Source organism: Hylobates moloch, unplaced genomic scaffold, assembly GCF_009828535.3.
Source record: "Hylobates moloch isolate HMO894 unplaced genomic scaffold, HMol_V3 SCAFFOLD_13, whole genome shotgun sequence".
Taxonomy (NCBI): Eukaryota; Metazoa; Chordata; class Mammalia; order Primates; family Hylobatidae; genus Hylobates; species Hylobates moloch.
Window position 1 is genome coordinate 60,666,328 of NW_026652288.1, and position 25,836 is coordinate 60,692,163.

The 25,836-nt window shown below is 38.6% G+C and overlaps 1 protein-coding gene across 3 annotated transcripts in view; it reads right to left on the reverse strand.

The window, feature by feature from the left end:
* The window catches only part of SLC38A1 (solute carrier family 38 member 1), a 91,998-nt gene that overhangs the window by 21,020 nt on the left and 45,142 nt on the right, over nucleotides 1-25,836 (reverse strand). For all 3 annotated transcript variants that reach the window (XM_058427068.1, XM_032173779.2, XM_032173780.2), the window contains exons 6-12: nucleotides 10,804-10,877; nucleotides 9,297-9,389; nucleotides 8,923-9,004; nucleotides 7,860-7,942; nucleotides 6,315-6,373; nucleotides 6,080-6,196; nucleotides 4,789-4,868 (exon numbers count right to left, since the gene is read on the reverse strand). In XM_058427068.1, coding sequence (XP_058283051.1) covers nucleotides 4,789-4,868; nucleotides 6,080-6,196; nucleotides 6,315-6,373; nucleotides 7,860-7,942; nucleotides 8,923-9,004; nucleotides 9,297-9,389; nucleotides 10,804-10,877 — 588 coding nt within the window. The remainder of the gene's footprint in view (nucleotides 1-4,788; nucleotides 4,869-6,079; nucleotides 6,197-6,314; nucleotides 6,374-7,859; nucleotides 7,943-8,922; nucleotides 9,005-9,296; nucleotides 9,390-10,803; nucleotides 10,878-25,836) is intronic.

Here is a 25,836-nt window from a genome sequence, read left to right on the forward strand (position 1 = left end):
ATAACTAAAACCAGAGCAGAACTGAAGGAAATAGAGACACAAAAAAACCTTCAAAAAAATCAATGAATCCAGGAGCTGGTTTTTTGAAAAGATCAACAAAATCGATAGTCCACTAGCAAGACTAATAAAGAAGAAAAGAGAGAAGAATCAAATAGACGCAATAAAAAATGATAAAGGGGATATCACCACCGATCCCACAGAAATACAAACTACCATCAGAGAATACTACAAACACCTCTATGCAAATAAACTAGAAAATCTAGAAGAAATGGATAAATTCCTAGACACATACACCCTCCCAAGACTAAACCAGGAAGAAGTTGAATCTCTGAATAGACCAGTAACAGGTTCTGAAATTGTGGCAATAATCAGTAGCTTACCAACCAAAAAAAGTCCAGGACCAGATGGATTCACAGCCGAATTCTACCAGAGGTACAAGGAGGAACTGGTACCATTCCTTCTGAAACTATTCCAATCAATAGAAAAAGAGGAAATCCTCCCTAACTCATTTTATGAGGCCAGCATCATCCTGATACCAAAGCCTGGCAGAGACACAACCAAAAAAGAGAATTTTAGACCAATATCCTTGATGAACATTGATGCAAAAATCTTCAAGAAAATACTGGCAAACCGAATCCAGCAGCACATCAAAAAGCTTATCCACCATGATCAAAGTGGGCTTCATCCCTGGGATGCAAGGCTGGTTCAACATATGCAAATCAACAAATGTAATCCAGCATATAAACAGAACCAAAGACAAAAACCACATGATTATCTCAATAGATGCAGAAAAGGCCTTTGACGAAATTCAACAACCATTCATGCTAAAAACTCTCAAGAAATTAGGTATTGATGGGATGTATCTCAAAATAGTAAGAGCTATCTATGACAAACCCACAGCCAATATCATACTGAATGGGCAAAAACTGGAAGCATTCCCTTTGACAACTGGCACAAGACAGGGATGCCCTCTCTCACCACTCCTATTTAACATAGTGTTGGAAGTTCTGGCCAGGACAATCAGGCAGGAGAAGGAAATAAAGGGTATTCAATTAGGAAAAGAGGAAGTCAAATTGTCCCTGTTTGCAGATGAAATGATTGTATATCTAGAAAACCCCATTGTCTCAGCCCAAAATCTCCTTAAGCTGATAAGGAACTTCAGCAAAGTCTCAGGATACAAAATCAATGTACAAAAATCACAAGCATTCTTATACACCAATAACAGACAAACAGAGAGCCAAATCATGAGTGAATTCCCATTCACAATTGCTTCAAAGAGAGTAAAATACCTAGGAATCCAACTTACAAGGGACATGAAGGACCTCTTCAAGGAGAACTACAAACCACTGCTCAATGAAACAAAAGAGGATACAAACAAATGGAAGAACATTCCATGCTCATGGGTAGGAAGAATCAATATCGTGAAAACGGCCATACTGCCCAAGGTAATTTATAGATTCAATGCCATCCCCATCAAGCTACCAATGACTTTCTTCACAGAATTGGAAAAAACTACTTGAAAGTTCATATGGAACCAAAAAATAGCCTGCATTGCCAAGGCAATCCTTAGCCAAAAGAACAAAGCTGGAGGCATCATGCTACCTGACTTCAAACTATACTACAAGGCTACAGTAACCAAAACAGCATGGTACTGGTACCAAAACAGAGATATAGATCAATGGAACAGAACAGAGCCCTCAGAAATAATGCCGCATATCTACAGCCATCTGATCTTTGACAAACCTGACAAAAACAAGAAATGGGGAAAGGACTCCCTATTTAATAAATGGTGCTGGGAAAACTGGCTAGGCGTATGTAGAAAGCTGAAACTGGATCCCTTCCTTACACCTCATACAAAAATTAATTCAAGATGGATTAAAGACTTACATGTTAGACATAAAACCATAAAAACCCTAGAACAAAACCTAGGCAATACCATTCAGGACATAGGCATGGGCAAGGACTTCATGTCTAAAACACCAAAAGCAATGGCAACAAAAGCCAAAATTGACAAATGGGATCTAATTAAACTAAAGAGCTTCTGCACAGCAAAAGAAACTACCATCAGAGTGAACAGGCAACCTACCGAATGGGAGAAAATTTTTGCAACCTACTCATCTGACAAAGGGCTAATATCCAGAATCTATAATGAACTCAAACAAATTTACAAGAAAAAAACAAACAACCCCATCAAAAAGTGGGCGAAGGATATGAACTGACACTTCTCAAAAGAAGACATTTATGTAGCCAAAAACACATGAAAAAATGCTCATCATCACTGGCCATCAGAGAAATGCAAATTCAAACCACAATGAGATACCATCTCACACCAGTTAGAATGGCCATCATTACAAAGTCAGGAAACAACAGGTGCTGCAGAGGATGTGGAGAAATAGGAACACTTTTACACTGTTGGTGGGACTGTAAACTAGTTCAACCATTGTGGAAGTCAGTGTGGCGATTCCTCAGGGATCTAGAACTAGAAATACCATTTGACCCAGCCATCCCATTACTGGGTATATACCCAAAGGATTATAAATCATGCTGCTATAAAGACACATGCACACATATGTTTATTGCGACACTACTCACAATAGCGAAGACTTGGAACCAACCCAAATGTCCAACAAGGATAGACTGGATTAAGAAAATGTGGCACATATACATCATGGAATACTATGCAGCCATAAAAAATGATGAGCTCATGTCCTTTTTAGGGACATGGATAAAACTGGAAACCATCAGTCTCAGCAAACTATCGGAAGGATAAAAAACCGAACACCGCATGTTCTCACTCATAGGTGGGAATTGAACAATGAGAACACATGGACACAGAAAGGGGAACATCACACCCCAGGGACTGTTGTGGGGTGGGGGGAGGGAGGAGGGATAGCATTAGGAGATATACCTAATGCTAAATGACGAGTTAATGGCTGCAGCACACCAACATGGCACATGTATACATATGTAACAAACCTGCACATTGTGCACATGTACCCTAAAACTTAAAGTATAATAATAATAAAATTTAAAAAAAAAGAATATCGAGTTCTCATCGGAAGGGCAAACAGCATTTTTTTAATATTTGTGCTTGATATTATCTCCACACTAGCTGGGCAAAGGAAAAAAGACAGAAAAAAATCAATGCTGTTCTCCTTGCTCCAGAGATTAGTGGCAGAGCTGGAACTGACCTCAGGTGTTCTGTCTCTAAAGCTGCTGTTTCAGGTTCTGATTTTCCCATTGGGTGGCCTCAGGGATGCACCTGGAAATCTGTAGGTCTCCAGCGCACCAAGTGCCCAAGAGATCACAGCTGGAATGATGAAGGGCTCCATCTCTCAGGTCAAGTTCACTCTGGGGTTGGGATGACCCTCTAAGTTTCTTTAATTGCCCAAACAATTAATCTGCAAGACTTGTATTCAATAAATAACAGACCACTGATAATCATAACATTTGGTTATGTCATAACAAGGAATCTGGGATGCCACGGGAGTATGGAAAACAAGAAAAACAGAGAAGTAGACCGGGCACGCCGGCTCACGCCTATAATCCCAGCACTTTGGGAGGCTGAGGCAGGCAGATCACCTGAGCTCAGGAGTTCAAGACCAGCCTGGGCAACATGGTGAAACTCTGTGTCTACAGAAAATACAAAAGTTAGCTGGGCGTGGGGGCATGTGCCTGTAGTTCCAGCTACCTGAGAGGCTGAGGTGGGAGGATTGCTTGACCCTGGGAAGTTGAGACTGCAGTGAGCTGAGATCACACCATAGCACTACAGCCTGGGTGACAGAGGGAGATTCTGTCTCAAAAAAATAAATAAATAAAATAAAATAAAAATTGAGAAGTATACGCTTGAGAAAATTAAAAACTAAAACTAAAAGCTGAACTATTAAAAGATGCCAAGGATATATAAGTGGATTCAATGCTAAATGACATCAACTTTGTTTCAAACTGGAAATAAATACCAATATTGTCTATCTTTTCTAAGTTTTTAAGATACGCTATGGTGACTATTTTTGTTTATGTTTGATAACCATAGGCTAAAAAGATACATGAAGAAGTTTATAAGCAGGCCTTAATTTTCTCAAAACTAGCAATCAAAAATAAATCAATGAATCCATAGAATTTTCTTAATAGTTAAAAATGAACAGGAATATTCTCTTTTCCTAGTTTGTGGTCTTAACATTGATTTCTTATTGTCTGATTTACTAGCCTTTTCACCCAAACCCACAGGCAAATCAAAAACAATGGATTTAGCAGTTTACAGATAAATCTGAAGGTTATCATCCACTTGATTTTCTTAATAGTTAAAAATGAACAGCAATATTCTCTTTTCCTAGTTTGTGGTCTTAACACTGATTTCTTATTGTCTGATTTACTAGCCTTTTCACCCAAACCCACATGCAAATCAGAGATGATGTATTTAGCAGTTTACAGATAAATCTGAAGATTATCACCCACTTGCAAAATACGCATACGTAATGGAAAGCAACACAAATACTTAAACTTTCCTCGATGATACAATATTTGAAAAACCAAATTAATGAAAAAGCCCACATGGTTGACTACTTTTTATGTTTATGGCCCCCCAAAATACTGCAAGTTTCTGATTTTTCTTGCTTTCTTGTTTCTTAAAACACAATGCTTAAGAATGGCACAACGAGAGTAAATGTTGAAGCTAGGTGATGAATCCGCTGACGTTCATTAGACAAGTCTGTTTATTTTAATTGCATACTTGCCTATTAATGAGGGAATGTAAAACAATTAAGATAAAAAATTAAACAAATTTCTTACTCTTTAAGCTCACTGTAAATTGGCAGGACTGACGGGTGGCAGACAAATGCAAATGCAATGGTGGGTAAAGCATACACGGTCTATTTGAGAGAAAAGAACAGACATTAGGAAAAACACTTTTACTATAAAAATGACACAGCTCCAGTATTTCTGAGCTGTCTTTTTATCTGACATCTCTTCAGAATCCCTGGATTATTCGGTTATTAGGAAGGTTTTGATCTCTAAAATAGAAGCAGCTTTTCTAAGACAGCTTATCTAGCTTGAGCCATTAGCCACTTGTCACAGAGGGACTTCGGATTTGGCTCACCTATGGCGTATTTTATATACTCCAGGTATACAACACCCCCTGTTTATACAGCATGAACCAGTTACATGGCACTCTTCCTAGGATAGCTTGCTGGGTCCCCACAGCAATCCCAAGCAGTAAGCAGACTGTGGCTGTTCTCCTGGCTCCCTCCAACAGGTCAGGCGACTGGCCCAGCACTCCCACCTCTAATTTACTGCTCTTTGCTCTACATCAGGTGCATGGAATCGGACTTAAAAGATACCCTCTGTAAAGAAAATCTGTTCCATGTTGCACTACTTTGGCTATATCCTTACAATTAGAGAGAAAGAGAAAGATCGTGATCTATTTAGTTTTCTTAGATAAGGCTCTTTGAAACTCTCAAACTCAATCTAACTTCCTATGCAAAAAGAAGTGAAAACTAACCTATCTTATGCCCTAACTCTGCTGATGCACTATGCTAGGGACATTCTAACAAAACCTTGTAAGATACAGAATAGAATCCTTATTTTTACTCAAGGGGTTGGGTGACTTGCCTGAGGATTCAAATCCAAGCCTGACTGACTCCATAATCCTCTGTTTCCCATTGTATCAACAATATTTTAATAGTATGAGAGTTTTTTAAGTGCCAGTTTGTGGTGGCATCTATATTTCAACTGTGCAAGCTGAGGAATTCTGCAGTATTCCTTTCTATCATCACCAGAAGAAGGGGGCTAAGGATGTTATTAGTCTGTTTTTGAAGTATCACCTAGCACTCTACACAGGAAAAGCTGAGACGATTATCCAGAATGGGATTTTAACAGAGAATGCTTAATGGTAAGACAGAGTGTAAAATAAAATATTTGTACATTTCTCAAGGATCTCTACATAGATGTGTAATCTGGAAGCAATGGTATCATGTGTTCTTTTGAGAACTAATACGTTCAAACCAGTGCAATTACAAGTGTGAGAAATAGAATGTCCTTAATAAAAATGCTTGTTTCATCTGCAAAGGATCAGGAAACTTACCTTTGAATTGAAGGTAACATATTTTGGCGTACACATGTCAGCATTTGTTGAATTAGCACTTATTGTTGAATTTAGTTCTGGAACAATGCAGGGAATTTGAAATTTCTTGTAAATAACCTGGTATTAAGAAGTATAGTAGAAGCAATACGGACTTTAGTAAAGCCAAATAATGAATAATTATTACCTGCCATTGTACTATCACAAAACCAAACCAGTCATTTCAATCAGCACTTACCACTATTAGGAAAAAAACCATACAGCTCAAGGAAAATCCACTAGTATAGCCAAGATACCCTTTAAAAAAAAGTAAAAAATAAATTATTTCATTTTTTTCCATTTTTTAAAATTTTGGAGCTACCCATCATAAACTGTTACTATTTCAAAATTCATCACCTCATTTATTTCAGTGCATTATTTGAAGCATATTTTAGAGATCCAATAATAAATATACATGCCCAAGTGAATACAAGATTTATTATTTGACAGTGCTACTTTATTTGGCAAAAAAATGGAGCTCTGAATAAAAACATTATATTATGTGTTTTGATTCCAACTCTCCCTGGCACACTAGAGAACACAGATTCTGGGAATCCAGCAGAAAAGAGCCTTCCAATTTTTGCTGTAAGTCTGTGTTGGTGGACTCTGATGGAGTCCTATGGGCCAACCCATTTACTCCTTGATCCCCTCAAGAGCTCTTTATTATGCACTTACTGTGTGCATACTGAATGTCAGTTATAATACTTTTCTCCCCAGATGAGGGAGAGTAGATGAAGCGAATTTCTAGTGGTAAATTGAGTATTTGGGGCTCTTTAGTAGCTCTCCTTAGAATGCCTGGGAGATCTCCAATTGCCACCATGACCTCCAGAAAGGTAGAGTTAAGTAGCCTCTCGGGACTGCATTATTTCCAACCCTGGGGAAGAGCTTTTCTCTACTTAACTGAAAAGAGCTACCTCTATAGGTACAGAAAACACAGATGCAGAAACCAGAAAATTAAGTAGTTAAAAAAAATCTACTTATAAACCTCCCAGAACAACTACAGAGCTGTTTTGTTTTGTATCCAAAACAAAACAAAAAACTGAGGCTCATAATTATTGTTTGGAGAGCTTTTATCCAAACTTCTGTTCAAATTAGCCCAGAATTAAAGTAAATACATTTTACAGGTTTTTGACTGGATGGCAGTCTGGCCACATTATTCAATGTATGAAATTCCCTTAACATCAGGCATCCTTGTCTCCAAATACAAGCATAAAAACAAGTAGTAGAACAAAGCCAAATGGATATGACTTGGAGATTATCCACCATTTCTGACTTTTGATTTCTCTCTCCCACTTCGAAGAGAAATGAGGCTGGTTAGACTCTCTAAATTTATAATACTTGTGGGTATAAATCTAGGCAGCTTTCTGTCTCCATATTAGATTTGAAAATGTATTTATCTAAATAATGAGGGTATTTAAGACTTTGTATGACGAGAATTCCATTTTCTGGACTTTTCTTAGATTAGCATATAAGTTGTACTATTGAAAATATCTCTGTCTGTCCCGGCTCCAGAACCTCCCTTCTCCCCTCCACAGCTCAGTAGAGGGATTGTTTAGGAGGTCACATACTGACTATTGTTTTTATCCCATATTAAAGTTGGGACCGATTAATACTTGCAATTTATCACGCACTTAATCTTTGAGTGCATGCAGAGGGGAAGCAGAGGGCAACGCTGTCCCTTTTTATTCAGTTTCTGATTCACTTGGGCACTGCAGAATATGATAAAAACAAAATCTGTCCTTACCTAAGTTCTTCAAGAGACACAGAGGGAGAATTATGCCAAAGGTAACTATCACCACCAGAACGCGGCCATCCACGTACCAGGCTCTGAAAGGCATTTAAGTGATTAGGTTATATTTTTTTAGAAAGTGACTTTTTCTCCCTCCAGTGTAAAATTTCATGATATATATTTTTATTAATTTTTACTATATGCATTAATTTTTAAAATCATTATTCAGGTCTTATCCAAACACTTTAACCCAGCCACTACTTATATACTACAGCTTCACTCCCATGTAATGGAAGAGGGCATATTGTTTTTTTTTTTTCCCATTGGCTAAATGTGGCATTCTTTTGAATTATTTACATGGTTTCAAAGCTGAATGCATACATTTCATTCTGTCAGATTACAACTTGTCCTATCAATTATTTAAAGAGAAAGCTCCTTTTAGTTTTGCTGGGCTAGTGTCAGTGAGAAACAAGTCACCACAGGTAGGCATTTCTCTCTCCCTGATCCCTTGGATTTGACCTTGAATCCTGAGAACACCAGAAACTCTGGCTTCTACTATTCTCCCTTGAAAGAAAACAGAGAAACTAAGACTGACAAGAACTGTTAAACAAGAGGGAGTCAAAACACAATTGTGCCAAATGTAGCTACAACATTTTCCAGGGTTATCTACATCTTTAACGAGGTTGGCTCTTGTAAATTTGGCCCCCAAAATGCTATGTCCGTTCTTTAAGCAAGAGACTAGGGTCTTCATTTTTTTTGCACGTTCCACTTTTGTGTTAAAAATACTCCATATCTGTTCTATTTCACAGAAACTAGATATAGATTTCAGGCTCTTGGGAAAATGCAGTATCTACCGCTCACAGCATGACAGACAAATCTACTTTTCAAATGTGCATATTCGAATGGCTCTCCTGCTTTTTTCATTTATATAGCCCCAAAGAAATTTATTGTTGAAACAACAAACAAAAAGCAGCCTAGGAAAAACTTTCTGCAATATTCATAAAGCAAGAATTCTGATTAGCCCATATTTAAATTAAAAACATTTTAGTTATATCATAAAAAATGGTCTATAACTTACGAAAATGTCTCTTCCTTTCCCATTAGAAACTTTATGGCAGAGGGCAGTTCGTTTTTTACGATGAAGAGGTAGCTCAGCATTGCTGAAGGAAAATGAGAACATTTTTAGAAAGAAGATACGAAGGCTTATGTTGCAAGCTATATAAAAAGTTATCAGCCCGTTCTTAGACCAACCGTCAGTAAGACACAAAGGCAACTTCAGCTACTCTAGCAGGATTTGTGGCTTTAAATAAGTGACTACTGTCTCTGCTTTACTTTCCCTGTGCCATTTTAGCAATGAGGATGATAACTGCTTGAATTATGTTAAAATTCATGTGGCCGCTCAGCCACCAGAATTAGTTTCAAGTTATGTATAGAAAAGCATGTTCTTTTTACCTCCAGTGTTCTGTAGAGAGGTGGCTCCAAAGATTACAAACTTCCCTGTGGTGCCAAAGACTTGTTCCCCCAGCTTTTCATACACCATGCAGCCTATTTAAAAATCAAATTTGAGAACACGAGAAATGACAGGGTTCAGAAAGTTAAAATAGTCAAGATTTTGTCGTTCTATTGGCTATTCCCCAAGTTACTATGTGCCTTTCTCAAACTCACACAAATAGTCATTTTGGCTTTCAGGGGTTAAGGTATCCTCATTACAAACAAACTTTTGACATTTTAAAATGTGAGACGCAACCATCATTTCTCCTTTTTCAAGTTGGCTACCAGAGCATTACAATTAACCTATTAGGTCATAAGGCTTATTTTTAACTACCTCTATCTTATGAAGGGGAAATTCCTTCCCTGATCTTTTTCTTCAGATCTGGTATATACCATCAAAATACATATTTGATTTAAAAAGATCCTAATAGTTGAAACAAAAAGATTCCTTTTGAATTAACGACCTGAACTGATTAGGCTAACAAGGAATTATCTTAATATACATCCCATCAATGCCTCCATATTCTAAATGTAATAACAAGCTTAGAAACATTTTAATAGCCACAACATACAAAATCTAATCATTCATAAAATGTAGTTCAAATACATGCAACTCACAAAAGAAAGCAGAAGACTAATCTGTCAAAAGCATAATTTGTCTGTAGCAAAATTTGAAAGTGTTCGACTAGCTCATCTCAATAAATACTAAAACTCTAAAGCATTCACTCTTTAAAAAGTGTTTATATTCTTTATAACTGTTCAGTTCATGTTTTCAAAAGATTCATGGAGAGCAACATGGGACAGGCTATAATTAAACCTTTGTTTAATCTCTCATAAGACTGGTGTTTAAACTAGACAATAGTTAGCTCCTCAATTTATTATAAAACGTTCCAGTTAAATGGAGTCATGTATATACAATAATAGTTGGCCAATGTGGTTTTAGCTAATGTAAAAGTCAAAGAATTACAAACATAATCCAGTGTCCCAGAAATAGAAAATAAACACTTCAGGTATTACACTGCCCAGAGTACTTGAAGTCTCTTCATAGCTTGCTCACTCCCACATTGCCTCAAGAGTAACACTTTCTCCTTGGAATATGCACAAGAGAATGATAGGTCTGTTTACTTTTAAAACCTTGGAAGCTATAATATAAAACATGGGATCTTTGTTCTGTATTTATAAAGACCTAAGGAAAAACTGAAGCTTTTAAAACTAGAAAACAGGTATAATTGAGGGTTCACTTTAAGTGACATTTATTTCCTCGTTGTCCATGACAATTTAATTTATATTTTGCTGCAACTGTTTCTCTAGATAAATACTCCCATAGGTCTTCCAATCACTCTAGGTCAAAATAGTCTTTCTTTTTAATAATCAAATTGCTGTACAGACAGAACATCATTGTTCCATAATGCCACCATAAAAATAATTCACCCTGGTTTTAACAAAATCAAACATGTCCTCAGCTTACCTGTTTCTTTTGAACAGATCAATAGAAGGTTTATTGAATATATAGACAGCAATGTTACTGAAGTCAAAAGTACCCTAAAGCAAAGAAAATAAATCTTATTGTAATACCTAGAAAAGAATATATTCCAGCATTACAGTTTAGAAGGGCAAAGGTTTATTTGTATGGTTAACACTATTTGTTAATAGTATCCAAATTTTGGAACCTATTAGTCATCCCTGCTTTAAAATCCTCAAGAAAAATGTCCTACCAAATAAAGAAGTGTTCGTTAGAATCTGAGTAACAGTTCAAATCCTTTATGTAACTCAAAGCCCAAATAGCTCTCTGGGAGCATTTCGGTTGAGATGACTTTAAAACAACATTATGAAAGAAGGCTTTTGTAGTCTACGTTGCACTCTCTGTTACATCCGGGTGAGAAAGTGTGAGAATGGGGTGGGAGGGGCAAAGGGAAAGGCTGGCAGTGACCTGAGGAGAATGACCACTTGACTTTGGGCAACTTGCTTAACATTCCCATCTCTGGATTCCTTGCCCATAATACAAAGATACAAGCCAAATGATGTCTAGGGTTCTTTTCATATATTACTTCATGGCTATTTTAAAATCTATATATTGGGCTACTAATGTAATTCACTTTTTTTGCACCCGATTCCTCTTAGATGAATAAGCACCGCTTGCTAACTAGTGGGAAAATTTGACAATCAAGTATAATGAAAAGACTTTTTTGAATGATGAACTCATGTTTTTGTTTTAATACATCTGGCTCATTATCAAACCCTTCTCAAGAAAAAGTGCAGTTAAAATGATGTGGGAGATTATATAGATGATTTCTGAAACATTTGGTTAAAACAGACATGATAATTGAAAATAAAGCCTATTTATTAAAAAAGAAGAAAAAAAATCCAGTCCCCAGATGAAACCGCTCACTTCCTGATGTGGGAAAATATATCCCTAGAACAATACATTACTGCAATTGACTCTACGTTTGAGTCATTAAAGGCAATTATTTTTCCACCAAGTGCTGTTGAGAGGCACTTGGCACACCATGCCTCTCGCTCTGCGTGGGCTGCTTCCTCCTGGCCCTTCCCCCTCCCAGCACACCTGTTGAAGGCTGCTCTAGGCCCCAGCTCAGATGCCAACTCCTCAGTTGCCTTCCCTGGCTCCAGGCAGAATGACTGCTCCTCAGCTGTCTATGATCCTACAGCGTTTTGTTTCTCCTGCATACGGGGCAGCCATGAGGAGATAAACCGGGAGTACAGAATGGTCAACAGCAGAACAGATGAACTGCCAGAAACTGGCCAGCAAACAAAAGAGGGGCAGAACTCAGCAAAGGCAAAACAAACACTAGGAGAAAGAACAGAAGACCTAACACTTTGGGTAAAGGCCCAACTGATCTGCCAATAAACAGGAATTTAGGTTAAGATATGATTGGTAAAGAAGTACATTCAGATCTATACTTATTTCCCTAAAATCCTCGAGTGAGGAGGCTGATTGATATGGTTTGGCTGTGTCCGCACCCAAATCTCATCTTGAATTGTAACTCCCATAATTTCCACGTGTTGTGGGAGGGACCTGGTGGGAGGTAACTGAATCGTGGGGGTGGTTCTCCCATACTGTTCTTCTGGTAGTGAATAAGTCTCAAAAGATCTGATGGTTTTTTTTATAAGGGGAAACCCCTTTCACTTGTCTCTCAATTCTCTCTCATCTGCGGGCAAGTAAGATGTGCCGTTAGCCTTCTGCCATAATTTTGAGGCCTCCCCAGCCACGTGGAACTGTGAGTCTGTTAAACCTCTTTTTCTTTATAAATTACCCAGTCTCAGGAATGTCCTTATCAGAGCATGAAAATGGACTAATACACTGATTAAGAGGGTAGGTCTCTTATTATCTCTTCAGGTTGAGGGATGTGAGAAACGGACAGCAAGCATTTATTAGCCAACGCAGTAGTTCTGAGATATGTAATGGAACAGGATTTGATATGGTCTGCCACAGAATAAGATATGGGACCTAACTGTGACATGATTTTTTTTCCCATCAAGTAAGATAAGCAATATTTATGTCAAAGAAGCAAGCGTTCGGTTTCTTGCAGAGTTCACTTGTTTTGAGGGACACAATACTAAGTAGCCACTTCTACACGAACATGTGACAGGCCCTAGAGGATTTCCGTGTGGCACAGCAGAGCACAGGCTTCCTAGTGGGGTAAAATGAGTGACATCTTAGAATGAGCCAGATGCTATTCTGGAGTGACCATGTGCCCTGTTGGGTCTACTCTGCTAGGACCAAAGGGATTGTCCCATGGGCCCAAGGCTAATGTATAAAGAGTATGACCTTGTAGGAACTATCTATGTGCCTAGCAGGAGGGGATAATTATGAATATCTACATAATTATTTACAAAAGGCCCTAACCCTGGAGAACTCGGTATTTATTAGCAAAAGAAACATTCTAAGGAAACATTTGCTGTGTTCTCTCAGCCAGTAGCCCCTGCAGCCACATGGTTCTTGCACATGGTTGCGTCTTAACACAATCTATGTGTTGAATCTCTTTGCAGATGATGCTCAGTGGCATCTGGCCCTTTGAGCATCATAAACTGCTATCCCCCCTTTTCAAGCAGGAGGAAAGTGTTGATTAGGGAAGATTTTAGTAGTGTTCACATATCTTCTTCCCCCCACTTAAACACAACAGAATGAGGTACTCCCACAGTGATGAAAACAACCCCCTCCCATGTTTAAGAGACGTAACATTGCACCCCAGAGTACTTAGAGTCTGATAGTTTTTGCCTTTAACTGTCTGATCTGCAAAGACTCTCTTCTTAGTCCTTTCCCAAATGTTGATCTTCTCTTCCAAGACTGAAAATTAATATAAGGCAAAACCCCCTTTTCTATCAGATCACTAAGAGGCAAACTGTAAAATAAACTTCTAAGAATACTTTAGCCTATACAAGAATCTGGCATTAATAGGATTAAAATTTAGAAAAGTATACCTCCTTGTTCAGATTCTTAGAAAGAAGGAATATGTTGTCTAACTGACTCTAATAGAACCTAGAAAGGGTTAGAAAAATAAAACCATAAATGTCTTGAGACACAGAAACCATGACATCTAAGAGAGAGAAGAAAGAAGAATAACTGGAGAGAAGGTATTGACTTGTTTGAACACTTCCATTTAGAGCATGATTATGCCCCTAATTGTCCAGGTAGATATTTGTACATATAATTATGGTTTCCTGGAAGAGAAACACATGCTAGGATTCCTGTGTTAACACAGAGGAACACAAGTGATTCCTTTTTAAAATTTCATCTGGATATAATTTAAGCTTCAACATTTGTTAGCCACCGAACACAAGTATTAATATGGCTGGGGCAAAAACTGGTTGCTAAAAAAGGCATACTTACATGGGGACTACAGATCAGCAATTGATAATAGGGCTGCCAAGGTGTTGATATTTCAGACTTATGTTCATCTTTGAGGAGAAGATCTAGAGCATGTAATTGTACATGGGTCATGGGGAAAGGGTGGCAAGAGAGTTAGAATTGCGAAGAATGTGGTCAGGAACCTTCAAGAGTCCTGAGTCAGCAACATTATGAAAGATGTGGTGCAGGACATTCTAGTAAATTTTTGAGTCTCCTGAGAAGAAACTTAGAATTCTAGACTCCTGAAGCAGGGAGAGACTTTCAGAGAGAACCTAGTCCAGCACAGGATTTTTACCCAGGACAGGAAACCTCTATGCTCCATGCCAACACACAGGCATCCAGGTCTGCAAAGTGTCTTTTAAAAGGGGACATATTATGCAACCCATTCTGTTTCTGAAAAGTTCTGTGCTTGGAACTGAGGCTCAGCTGAAATCACTGTTGCTACTTCTATCCTTGGGTCCTCATTTTACCTTCTGGACCTATTTGAATCTACTTGAAATCTAACACCTCTCCTACCTAACAGTCCTGAGGGTGCTCATTTTAAGATTGTGCTCTTTAACTCAAACATCTTTAATTCTTTGAACTGTTCATCTTGTGATGAAGTGTTTGGGCTGTTTACGTCTCAGTCATGGTCCAGTTCCTCAATCATCCTTTTTAAAGGCTATGTGCTGAGATGAACACAACGCTAGAACATCAGATTTGGTCCAAACAGCGTAAAGCATGACAGGATTTTTAATTTCTCTGAGTCAGACATCTTTCTTCTTTCAAGGTAATCTATTTTGGAATTCATTTTTACGGCAACCACACAGTTTTCATTCTTTTTGAGCTTCTGGTGTGAATGCTACTAAGCTGTCTTCCTGATTATATCTTGTGTACTTTTTTTGTTTGTTTTTGAAGCTAAGTGCAAGTCCTATATTTGTTTACATTACGTTTTATCTTTCAAGTCTCATGATCTCTTCTTAAATTGTTGATCCTTTTTACTTATATATTAACCACTGCATCTAACTTCATATCTTAAGTGTACCTTCATCCAAGTCACTGGCATCAACTTTGAATAGAACAAGACCATCTGGAAATGGCCCATTGTCCAGCCAACTGCTTGAAGCCTGGAAGTCGCCCTTATCTCTCACCCATTCCCTCATCCTTTATATCTAGTTCATTGGCAAGTGCCCTATCATTTCTATCTCCAAAATTTATCCCAAATCCATAGGCATTTTGTTCCCATTTCCACTCTAGTGTCAGCCATTGTCTTTAATTTCTGGATAACTGTGATCATCTTTGTCTCCTCACATCTGTCTTCCACACAGCAGCCAGAGTAATCATTTTACTTTATTGCTTTATTATGTGTCTCCATCACTAGACTGTAAGACAGACCATGACAGTTTAATTCCACTATTTACCTATTTACATTCAATATCAGGCACACACATAACAGAGTCTTCGCTGAGAATCAGTGAATTTAGAAACATTAGAACCTCACTGGCAAGTTATGTGAGACTATGCCAAATATCTTAACTAAAATCAAGACTCCCTCTATGAAGATAGTCCCGTGATGTACTTAGCTAACCTTATCTCAAAAGATGATATTAGTTTAGTGACTATTTAGAAAAACTCTGTTGGTTTCTACAGAGCAATCTTTTCTGCAGTCATTGCACATAAACAAGCTGTTTAATAATTTTCTCTACACTATTTCTTGGCATCTACTTTTTGCCATTTTTGAAAGTTGGGATTAAATTAGCCTATTTCTAATCCTCTGGGGATACTCTTGCTTTCCATGATTTTTAAAAAGATTTCTGACAGTATCTTAGACAAAAAAAAGAAAAAGATTTCTCACAGTGGTCCTAGATATATTTACTCTTTTTGCTGCAAGAAAATTTTGACTCATCTTTTAAACAACGAACATCTAAACATCTATTTAAAAAACGTTATTTGTCAATGTTTTGAATCATATTAACAGAATTGTGATTATTTGGTCTTCCATAATTTACCCAAAGATTATACGAATAATGTTGCTATTATTTTCATATTTAAAAGTACCATATGCTAATAAAGTGGAAAGCTGTGACAACAAATAAAACCAAAACATTTAATGTGATTGAAATGTTCTATATCGTGATTGTGGTGGTGATTTCACAACTGTATTTGGGTAAATTTAACAAACCTCACCCTTTAAATTGGGGAATTTTATTGTATATAAAGTATACCCCAAAACAAACAAACAAAAAACCAACCAACCAACAAAAACCAACCTCAGGACACTTTAAGGGAGATAAGACTATATTTTAAAAGCCTAGCTACACAGCAACAAATCATATGACATCCTCCCAACACAGCATCAGAACCTTTGGTAGGGCTGGAGGTAAAGCAGCCGTCACTGCTTCAGATCCAGAAATAGCTCAGATGGGGGTGTTTGGGGCTGCCTTGCAGCTGAGTGCTTTCAACTCCTCCAGGACCCATTCCTCCCAAAAAAAGAGAGAACCGTTACCAGCCCTCCCTAGCACGACTCTCCCTTGCACAGTTGAAAGCAGCTATTCTCAAACTTTAACGTGTGCAAATTAGGATCTTGTTAAAATGGATGGGTCGGGACCTGAGATTCAGCATTTCTAACAAGTTGCCAGATGCTGCTGCTGCTACTGGTCCATTGACCTCCCTGGAAGCAGCAAGACTGAAAGCCCTAAGCTCTGACCCTGTGGTACATACATTCCAGTTCTTTCTGTTTCTCACTACACTGTGCTGTGCATCACCCGCCACACTGTCTGTGGTGAGGTGCTGTGCCAACACTGCAGCTCAGTTACCTGTAAACACAGACCCCACGGCGACCCAGGTAAGGTGGCAGTGAAGAAAAGCACTTACAGCTGAATCATTCTCATTGCTGTGGGATGCTGACTAGCTTCCAGTGTGAAAAGTAAGGTCTCATCTACTTCCTTTGGTTGACTTCCTCAAGCATTACTTTTTTTTTTCCTTGAGACAGAGTCTTGCTCTGTCACCCAGGCTGGAGTGCAGTGGCGCAATCTTGGCCCACTGCAACCTCTGACTCCCAGGTTCAAGCGCTTCTCCTGCCTCTCCTGAGTAGCTGGGATTACAGGTGCATACCACCACACGCAGCTAATTTTTGTATTTTTTAGTAGATGCGGGTTTCACCATATCGGCCAGGCTGATCTCAAACTGCTAACCTCAGGTGATCTGCCCACCTCAAGCATTATTTACTTCAGCAGGACATATATTTAAATATTATTTTCAAACTCCCCTCCCCCATGTTTCACTCCTTCCAAAAGGGATCTGAGGCTTACTAAACTATGTAATTCTTCCTCTTCTAGATCCAGTTAGAAGTATAAAACTTTTACTACCCTCAATTAAACAAGCAGGCTAGTACATATAAAAACTCCTTGAGCTGGGGTAAAAGTGGTCTTTACTACTAGTCCTCCTTTGATCTATCACTGTCTCCTATTAACCCACAGCCCTCACCCCAAAACTTACAGACATACTGCTTGTTGAGGCAGAGTATTTATAAGAAAAATTTAAAATCCAGGACAAGGAACTTAGACAAACCATAGGAAATGCATCGGTTCTGGGCTAGCCTATCTTTCTCCACTCCTTTCTGCTATTGCTGGCCTCTCCCTCACCCTCTTCTACCTCTTACTTCCGGTCTACCTTTCTCAAGGGTCTCAACCCTCCTGCATCTTCGCCTTGCACTTTCCCGTTCATCTTTCATCTCCACCAACTCTCCCTGCTTCTCCATCCCACTCCCAATTATTCTAGGGGAAATATCTGTATAAAGATTTGAAAACACTGTTGAAGACACTAGAACACTAGTTGAAAATGATGGAGGGGTTGGACAGTGGGGAGGACCCAACTGAGAATGTAGACCAAGAATTTAGTGTTGCCGTGTCTATGTGGTTGGAAAGCTCAGCTTCAGGGGTTTTCCAGGCAAGTGTGACAGCCAGCCAGTGGAAACAGGAAGTAGGGCATGAGTAGAAGGTTTAAGTGAGGGACCAGAGGCTCTCAGTGAGGCTCGAGGACAGGAATAGTGGTTTCTGGCCCAGGGAAGCAATGCCAATAGAAGACTTAAGTGGTGAGGAAAGAGACACAGAAGAAGAATCCTGGCCAGCCGCGGTGGCTCACGCCTGTAATCCCAGCACTTTGGGAGGCCGAGGTGGGCGGATTGCCTGAGCTCAGGAGTTCAAGACCAGCCTGGATAACGTGGTGAAACCCCGTATCTACGTTATCTACTCAAATACAAAAAATGAGCCAGGCATAGCGGCGTGTGCCTGTGGTTCCAGCTACTCAGGAGGCTGAGGCAGGAGAATTGCTTGAACCCGGGAGGCGGAGGTTGCAGTGAGCTGAGATCATGTCACTGCACTCCAGCCTGGGTGACAGAGTGAGATGCCATTTCAAAAAAAAAATCCTTTGTTTAATGAGAGCTCAGATGGAAAGAGGCAGGCCCAAAAGCGAAGAGAGAGGGACAAGGTGTTCTGAGTCCCTAAATTCATATGAAAATGTTAAATATTTTGAAAAATTCAAAATGATCTTTTATATGAAAGTGGGTTTGTCAATCTCTTTAATTTACCTTAAGGGATTCAATATAATTAATAAAACACTTTACTGATCATTAATAGTACCAAATGTTGGGGTATTCACTATATATCAGGCTCTTTCTAAGCACTTTTTAAAATAATTCACTTATGAGTAGTACTATTACTACCCTTATTTTACAGATAAGGTAAATAAGGTAACAAGGAGGTTAAGTATTTTGTCTAAGGTCACACCGCTAGTGTCAGAGCACTCAAACCCTGGTAGTATGACTCCAAAGTCCCTACCCATCATGTTGCATTGTCTATCAAAGTCAAACATCCAGAGAGGAATAACACTGTAAAAAATAAGACCTAAGCAGAAAACAAAAATCTTAGAATGAAATACATTGAAATGTTAATAGAGCTTGTCTAAGGTGAGCCTGAACACTCTGAACAGAGAGACTTTGAGTGTTTTCTTTATACTTTATTTCATTTATTTTATGCATTTTCAAAATGGTTTAATGGTTATCTTAGTTTTACAATAAAAATATAAAGAACTTTTCAAGTGACAGTATTATGATTTTAACCCCTTTTTAGGGGAGAGTTGCATTTGTTTAAGTCTTAAGCTCATTAACAGAGTCCCTGTTTGATTAAGGAGCTCACAAAATACTTACAGAAAGGAGTAGAAACATAATTATTCAGTCCTAAAGTGGACTTCTTAGTCACTAAATTCTGATCAAATTTCAAAATTCTGAGGGTCAGAAGACCAGCACACGGTGACCTTGTAGCATGTGATCATGTATAATGCTTACAAATTAGATTAGGGAATTAAATGGGTGGTTTTAAAAGGCCAGGCAGGAAACAGGTGGAGAGCAATTATTTGTACAGTTCTTTCCATTTCTTTCCTTGTAGGTAAATCTAAGCTCTGTGGTGCAAAGCTTTTCTTAAACGAGCCTCACTGTCAGTAAGGTATTTTATTTTGTCTAGAAAAAGAAATATGCATTGCTGATGGCCAATTCAAATAGTATCTAATATAATCCTAAAAAGAAAGAGGAATCTAAAAGAAGTATGCTGGTAAAAATAGAATTTTAGTTTAGTTGGTTCTTTGTAAAAAAGTTAGAGAGGTCTGAGCTTAAATGAGGATGTTGTACCAGTGAGAAAGAGAGCCATGTACCACTACCACTTCCTGTTTTTAACCTATAGTGAGTAGAGGGCTGTGGGTTTTGTGGGCGCTCCATTTATAACTCTTGACACTCTTGATGTGTCCTCGTTCCTCTTTTCCCACTTCACAAGGACAAGTCATTTCCCTTCTCCTCAAACCTAGATCCTTACTCTTTATCATACTCTAAAGATGTTAACCCTTGAGTGACAGAAAAATCCCATGTGACTGTTGAAATGAAGGAATATGCTGTTCTCGGTGGGTATTTGGGACTTTTGTTCCAGTAGAAAGGTGGATTGGGGGCTTCATTCATATTTTCCCATTCTGTTTTTGTGGTAACAAGGCACATTTAAGGAGAATTACGTGGTTTAATTGTTGCTCTCCTCCCCACAGATGTCAGTCATCTTGGGCAAGTTACTTAGCCTCTGTTAATTTTAGTTTTGTAACCGCCCAGTGGGTTCACCTTGCCCACTGCCTAGACAGAACCACTTTATCGAGACAGGGGAATTGCAATGGAGAAGGGGTAAGTCAAGCAGAGTCAGCTGTGCGGGAGACCGGAGTTTTATTATTACTCAATTCAGTCTCCCAGAGCATTCGGAGATCAGAGTTCTTAAAAGATAATTTGGCAGCTAGGGGCTGGGGAAGTGGGGAGTGATGACTGGTTAGGTTGGATATGAAATCATAGGGGGTTGAAGTAAGATTTTCTTGCTGTCTTCTGTTCCTGGGTGCGATGGCAGAACTGGTTGGGCAAGATTAGCAGTCTGGGTGGTGTCAGCTGATACACTGAGTACAGCTCTGCAAAATATCTCAAGCACTGATCTTAGGTTTTACCATAATGATGTTACCCCGAGGAGCAATTTGGGGAGGTTCAGACTCTTGGAGCCAGAGGCTGCATGACCCCTAAACTGTAATTTCTAATCGTGTAGTTAATTTGTTAGTCCTGCAAAGGCAGACTGGACCCCAGGCAAGAAGGGGGTCTTTTTGGAAAAGGGCTGTTACCAATTTTGTTTCAGTCAAACCATGAACTGAATTCCTTCCCAAAGTTAGTTCAGCCTATGCCCAGGAATGAACAAGGACAGCTTAAGGGTTAGAAGCAAGACAGAGTTGGTTACGTCTGATTTCTTTCACTGTCATAATTTCCTTGGTTATAATTTTGCAAAGGCGGTTTCAGTTTCTTTATCTATAAAATGGGGGTGATTAACAGGGTTGTTATAAAGATCTCATGGAACAATGTACACTTTATAACTATCTTTTCTTTTTTAAAGTCCTTTATAAAATTAAAAGTCAATCTTACCTAGCCAGCCACACAAAAGGAGGCTGCGGGTGGCTTTGGTCTGCAGGCTGTCCCTTGCTGACCCCTGATATAGATGCAGATCTTTGAAATCATGTGCCTGACATAAGGTGAAGTTTGTGGCCAGAGAACAAAGCAAAACTAACTGGCCCACAAAGGAGCAGTTTTCCAATTAAAACAACTACCACTCTGTGAGTAATAAAAGTTCAAGCTAACCTTGAAAATCCAACTCTCTGCACCATACTTAACCTGCTCTACTGTGCTAACACGCACCTGGCCTACTGTAAACCAGACGAGTGAATAGAGAGGGCATTCTACCAGTCATGGAGGTAAATAATGCTGTAAAACCACAGCCAGTATAGTTAAGTTGTCTGTTGCAGGCTAAGAAAAATACACTGCACCAAAACAGAGATCACACTGTTGTCCTTGGATAGGACCAAGGCACCTGATGCAACTCAGCATAAATAGGACTGAGTGAACTCAGGGTATACACTCTAGCACATGCGTGTGCACGCACACACACACACTCATGCACACACACCCCTACCTTTCTGGGGATAAGGGAATTGAATTCTTAGAACCCCCTTATCAGATGCATCACAGATGACTCATAAACTAGCAATAGCTGCTCAACTTCTAAAAACAATGGGTGGGACTCATCTCCTACGCATGCCAACTATTTCTGTTTACAAAATAGGCACTCATTGTTAGCGCAACACTAACCACTTTCCCATTTCCCTATTTCTGAAAAGCTTCTTAATCCAGTGGATTTCAATAGAGTTCAATGGCACTGCCACTGTCCCTTTTCCATGTATTTCAAATGTTGGCAAGCCTGAATGTGCCCTTTCTCCCTCTCCTGGGTTATTACTCCCAAACAACAGACTCTGATGTCAATGATTTTTGCTGCCAGCCAAAGGACAATTTTCTCTTCAAATCATTTCTAAGGAACTGTGACTATAACTCAAAGAATTCTAAAAACAAGAAACTGATTGGCAAGAGGAAAGATGAATGTGACTAGTCCGATGGACCTCCTAGGATCATCCGGAAGAGTAGGGTTTCCTTATTGACTTCCTCTTAACTGCTCTGTCTTTAGATCACAAGGTCTGGTTTGGTATTTCCTAAGGAGGCAAAGAACTGCTCACTTAGGAATGCACGGAGGAGATGACTTACCATTTATAAGGAATAACTTGATAAATAGCACACAGACCATCTTCGTTGCCACTGAGAGAAAAATTATTATCTTGGTAGGTGTCATTCAATCTTTTTGGCATATATATAAAGTAATAAAGCAACGATAGCTTAAGAACAGGCCGAGTTTGTATAAAGGTATGCTGCAATCTCGCTGCAACTTAGTAGAATTTACTGAAAAATATTTAGAGACATCAGAAAGTGATGCTGGTGCATTTGGTTAAGAATATAATTCTTCCGATAGAATGAGAAGACTATTTTTTGTGATGGGATAATAACGATCAAATTCCCATAATATATGAGCAAAGACTTAGGGCAATGTGCTGATGGGTCTATACTTTTACTTCTATTTTTATTTCCTCCTTATGTAGGCTCAATTGTAAAACACTAAATTTAAAGAGAGAAGGGACCTGGTAGTCTGATCTCAGTTTACAAAGACTCTTATATTTTTAGACTTATCCTTACTGGAAGGAGTATTTACTGGTTTGTTTGTAAACATGGATCAATGGTGCATTGTTTTGCTGGTAGGGTAATTACAAATGGCCCACAAAGGCAAATATTGAGAGGCAAACAGAGAGACAGGGAGGGAGAGAGGGCCAGAGAATTCACCTACAATTAAGTAAACAATCCACCAAAGTGAAGGTAATTGCTGTAACTGACAATGACAATTACTGTCCTTTTCCCAAATAGCAATTTAACAACAAATGCCCTTTTGCAATACCAACCTCATCTAGTATTTCTTAGCAGTCTCAGAACTATTTTGAATTTTCAAATGAAGGAGGCATTCCTAGGAAAGTAGACAATGAGCAGCCAGTCCCATGCTGACTTTGTGATTATTATTATCACCACACCTCCACAGCCTACTAAAAGTTTGAGGGTGAACTAAACCTTTCAGTTGATCTTTTTCCTCTCTGATAAATTTGCAACAATAATGAAAGCCACTGTTGTGCCCTAAAGCCTTGTTTCTGGTTTTGCAAAATCTAATTCTTACATATCCATTCACTCATTTCAGTAAAACTTTGCTGAGGAGCAGCTACGTGCAAATGCTGTTCTAGATCGTGTTAGTGGGAGGAGGATGATTTCAACAAGGAAGAATTTGGCGTTAATCCTGCCCTTGTAGGGCTCAGCGTTCAATAGGGATGGTAAAATGTATGCCTAAATAATGGAAGTGATACTTACTATTAGAAAGATACAAATTACACTGAAAAGGAAAGGAAGAGAGACCTCCCTTCTACCTGGGAGGATCAGACAAGCAGTTTTGGAGGAGATAACATCTGATCTAGGCCTTCCAGGACCATGAGGATTCAGAAGACAGAGATGAGACAGGGTAGGGGTGGGCTGCTGGAAAGACCAAGGTAATGGTTTTGAGGCAGGCAGCCTCTACAGAAAAGGGAAGGTTAGTGTGGCAGAAGCTGAGGTCATCTGAAGGGAAAAGAGGTTGAAAACACAGTCTGGAACAAGTGGCACAGCATTGACAGAGTCCTCATTCTAGCTTCATGGTCTATCTATCTACACCAAAAATACATTTTCTCTCTCAAGTTTTTAGTAGGTAAGAGGAAAAGGAAAAAGTCTTATTGCACTGGTGTTAAGTTCTTCAAAAAACCAATTTTTTCAACTAGATTTTTTTCCTCTAAAAGCAGGTTAAAAATAAATTTAAAGAGTCTAAACTTTCCATCTCCACTCCACCTCTAGACCTTTTCTCACTCTCCAGAAGTAACCACTGCCAACAGTTCTCTTGTGTACCCTCCCCAAATATTCTGGGCAATATAATGTATACATATAGACACACCCTCCTTCCTTGCTCACTTCCACCCAATATTCAGTTTGGATTCATGTAATAGTACTATGTTACACAGTATTAATAATACTATGCTACACAGTAACATAGTGTTACACACTATGTTCCCGGTTACAACCTAGGAGATTTTTCCTCACCTGCCCATATAAGTCTATTTTACTCTTTTAAGTAGTAGTCCAATGCTCTATTTTATGAAAGTACCATGATTATTTAACAAGTTTCCTAGGGTTAGACTTGGTATTATTTGATTTTGCTATCACTTGGTGTTTAATTCTTAATAACAAAATGTTTAGTTACTTCTTTCAGGAGTTCAAGGGCTCCTGAAAGCAATGGGAAATCTTAAATTGCACATGCAGGAACCCACATGACAAATATGAAGCCGCTGAGAGGTTTATTGGTTTCGCAATATACTTTAAGCATACATTTTACTTCTTGTGAACAGGAACCTGACAGCATCTGTCTACAGTTTGGTACACTTGATATTGCCAAGCCGTTTTCATGACAGTAAAGGGGACGGTTATTGGTGGAACACTAGCAAGATAATTCAGGAATACTGGCTGATTTTATAAGGTGATTTTAAAGGTACATTATATTGGAAAGTAAAAGGTAAGTACTAACTTGCAAGCATCCATTGATAAGAATAAAGTTTTTCTCAAGTTGTAGAGTAATAATGCAACTTTGGTGTTTGAAGAAGGCATCACCAAAGGCAGTATGGTGTTTTAGATCACGCTGGCTCTAGAGTCAAGCAAGCCTGGATGGGACGATGGCTCCCCTACTTTCTAATGTGTGATCACAGGTAAGTTATTAAGCCTCAGTTACTTTATCTGTAAAATGGGGCTAATACCTACCTCACAATGTTGATGGTGGGGATTAAGATAGTGTAGCATATATAGATACTGTTCAGTAAATGTTAGCCATTATTTAGTGACTACCTAATACTAACTGTAGTATTTTAACAAATACCTACAGTGTGTACTATGCACCACGCACTACTATCACTCTCTCCATTGCTCTTTCTCTCTCACATTCACACACACACACACACACACACACCACTCATTTATTCTTCTTAGCAGCTCTATGCATTGGTGCTAATAAAAGTCTCCATGCATGCCACTTTTCAAAATCTGTTTTTAGATAAATTATCTTTTTCATTCCCACAACGACAACACAAATGAGACAGAAAATGGAAAACAAGAATCCAAAAGGTCTGGTATTATAATCAACCAAATAAAATTTAAACTATTGTTTTACACACATTGTACTTTTGTCTCACAATTAACATTTCAAAGAGATTGTTCACAAACTCAGTGTTAATAATAAACTGATATCTCAGAAGTGTCGTGAATTCTACTTTTGTTTTTCATGGTTTTCAACTTAAGGACTACATTATTAAAATAAAAATAATAATACATGCTAAGAAGTTATGGAAAAATAAAAAGCATTTATTGCTTTATCAGATTCTGTGTAGTGTAATAAACATCACACTTACCTAGTACTATGAGATATGTTCTAGAGGTTAATTTCCTATAAAATGTATGCCTTTAATAGAAATCTTCAGAAAATGTAACAAAATGTAACAAAACAAAACCCACCATTCTTCCATGTCAATATTGATTTCTAATCCCTACTTCTGCTATGATGGAGTTACGGGTAAGACTCAGATAAAGAGGAAGTTACGGTAGCA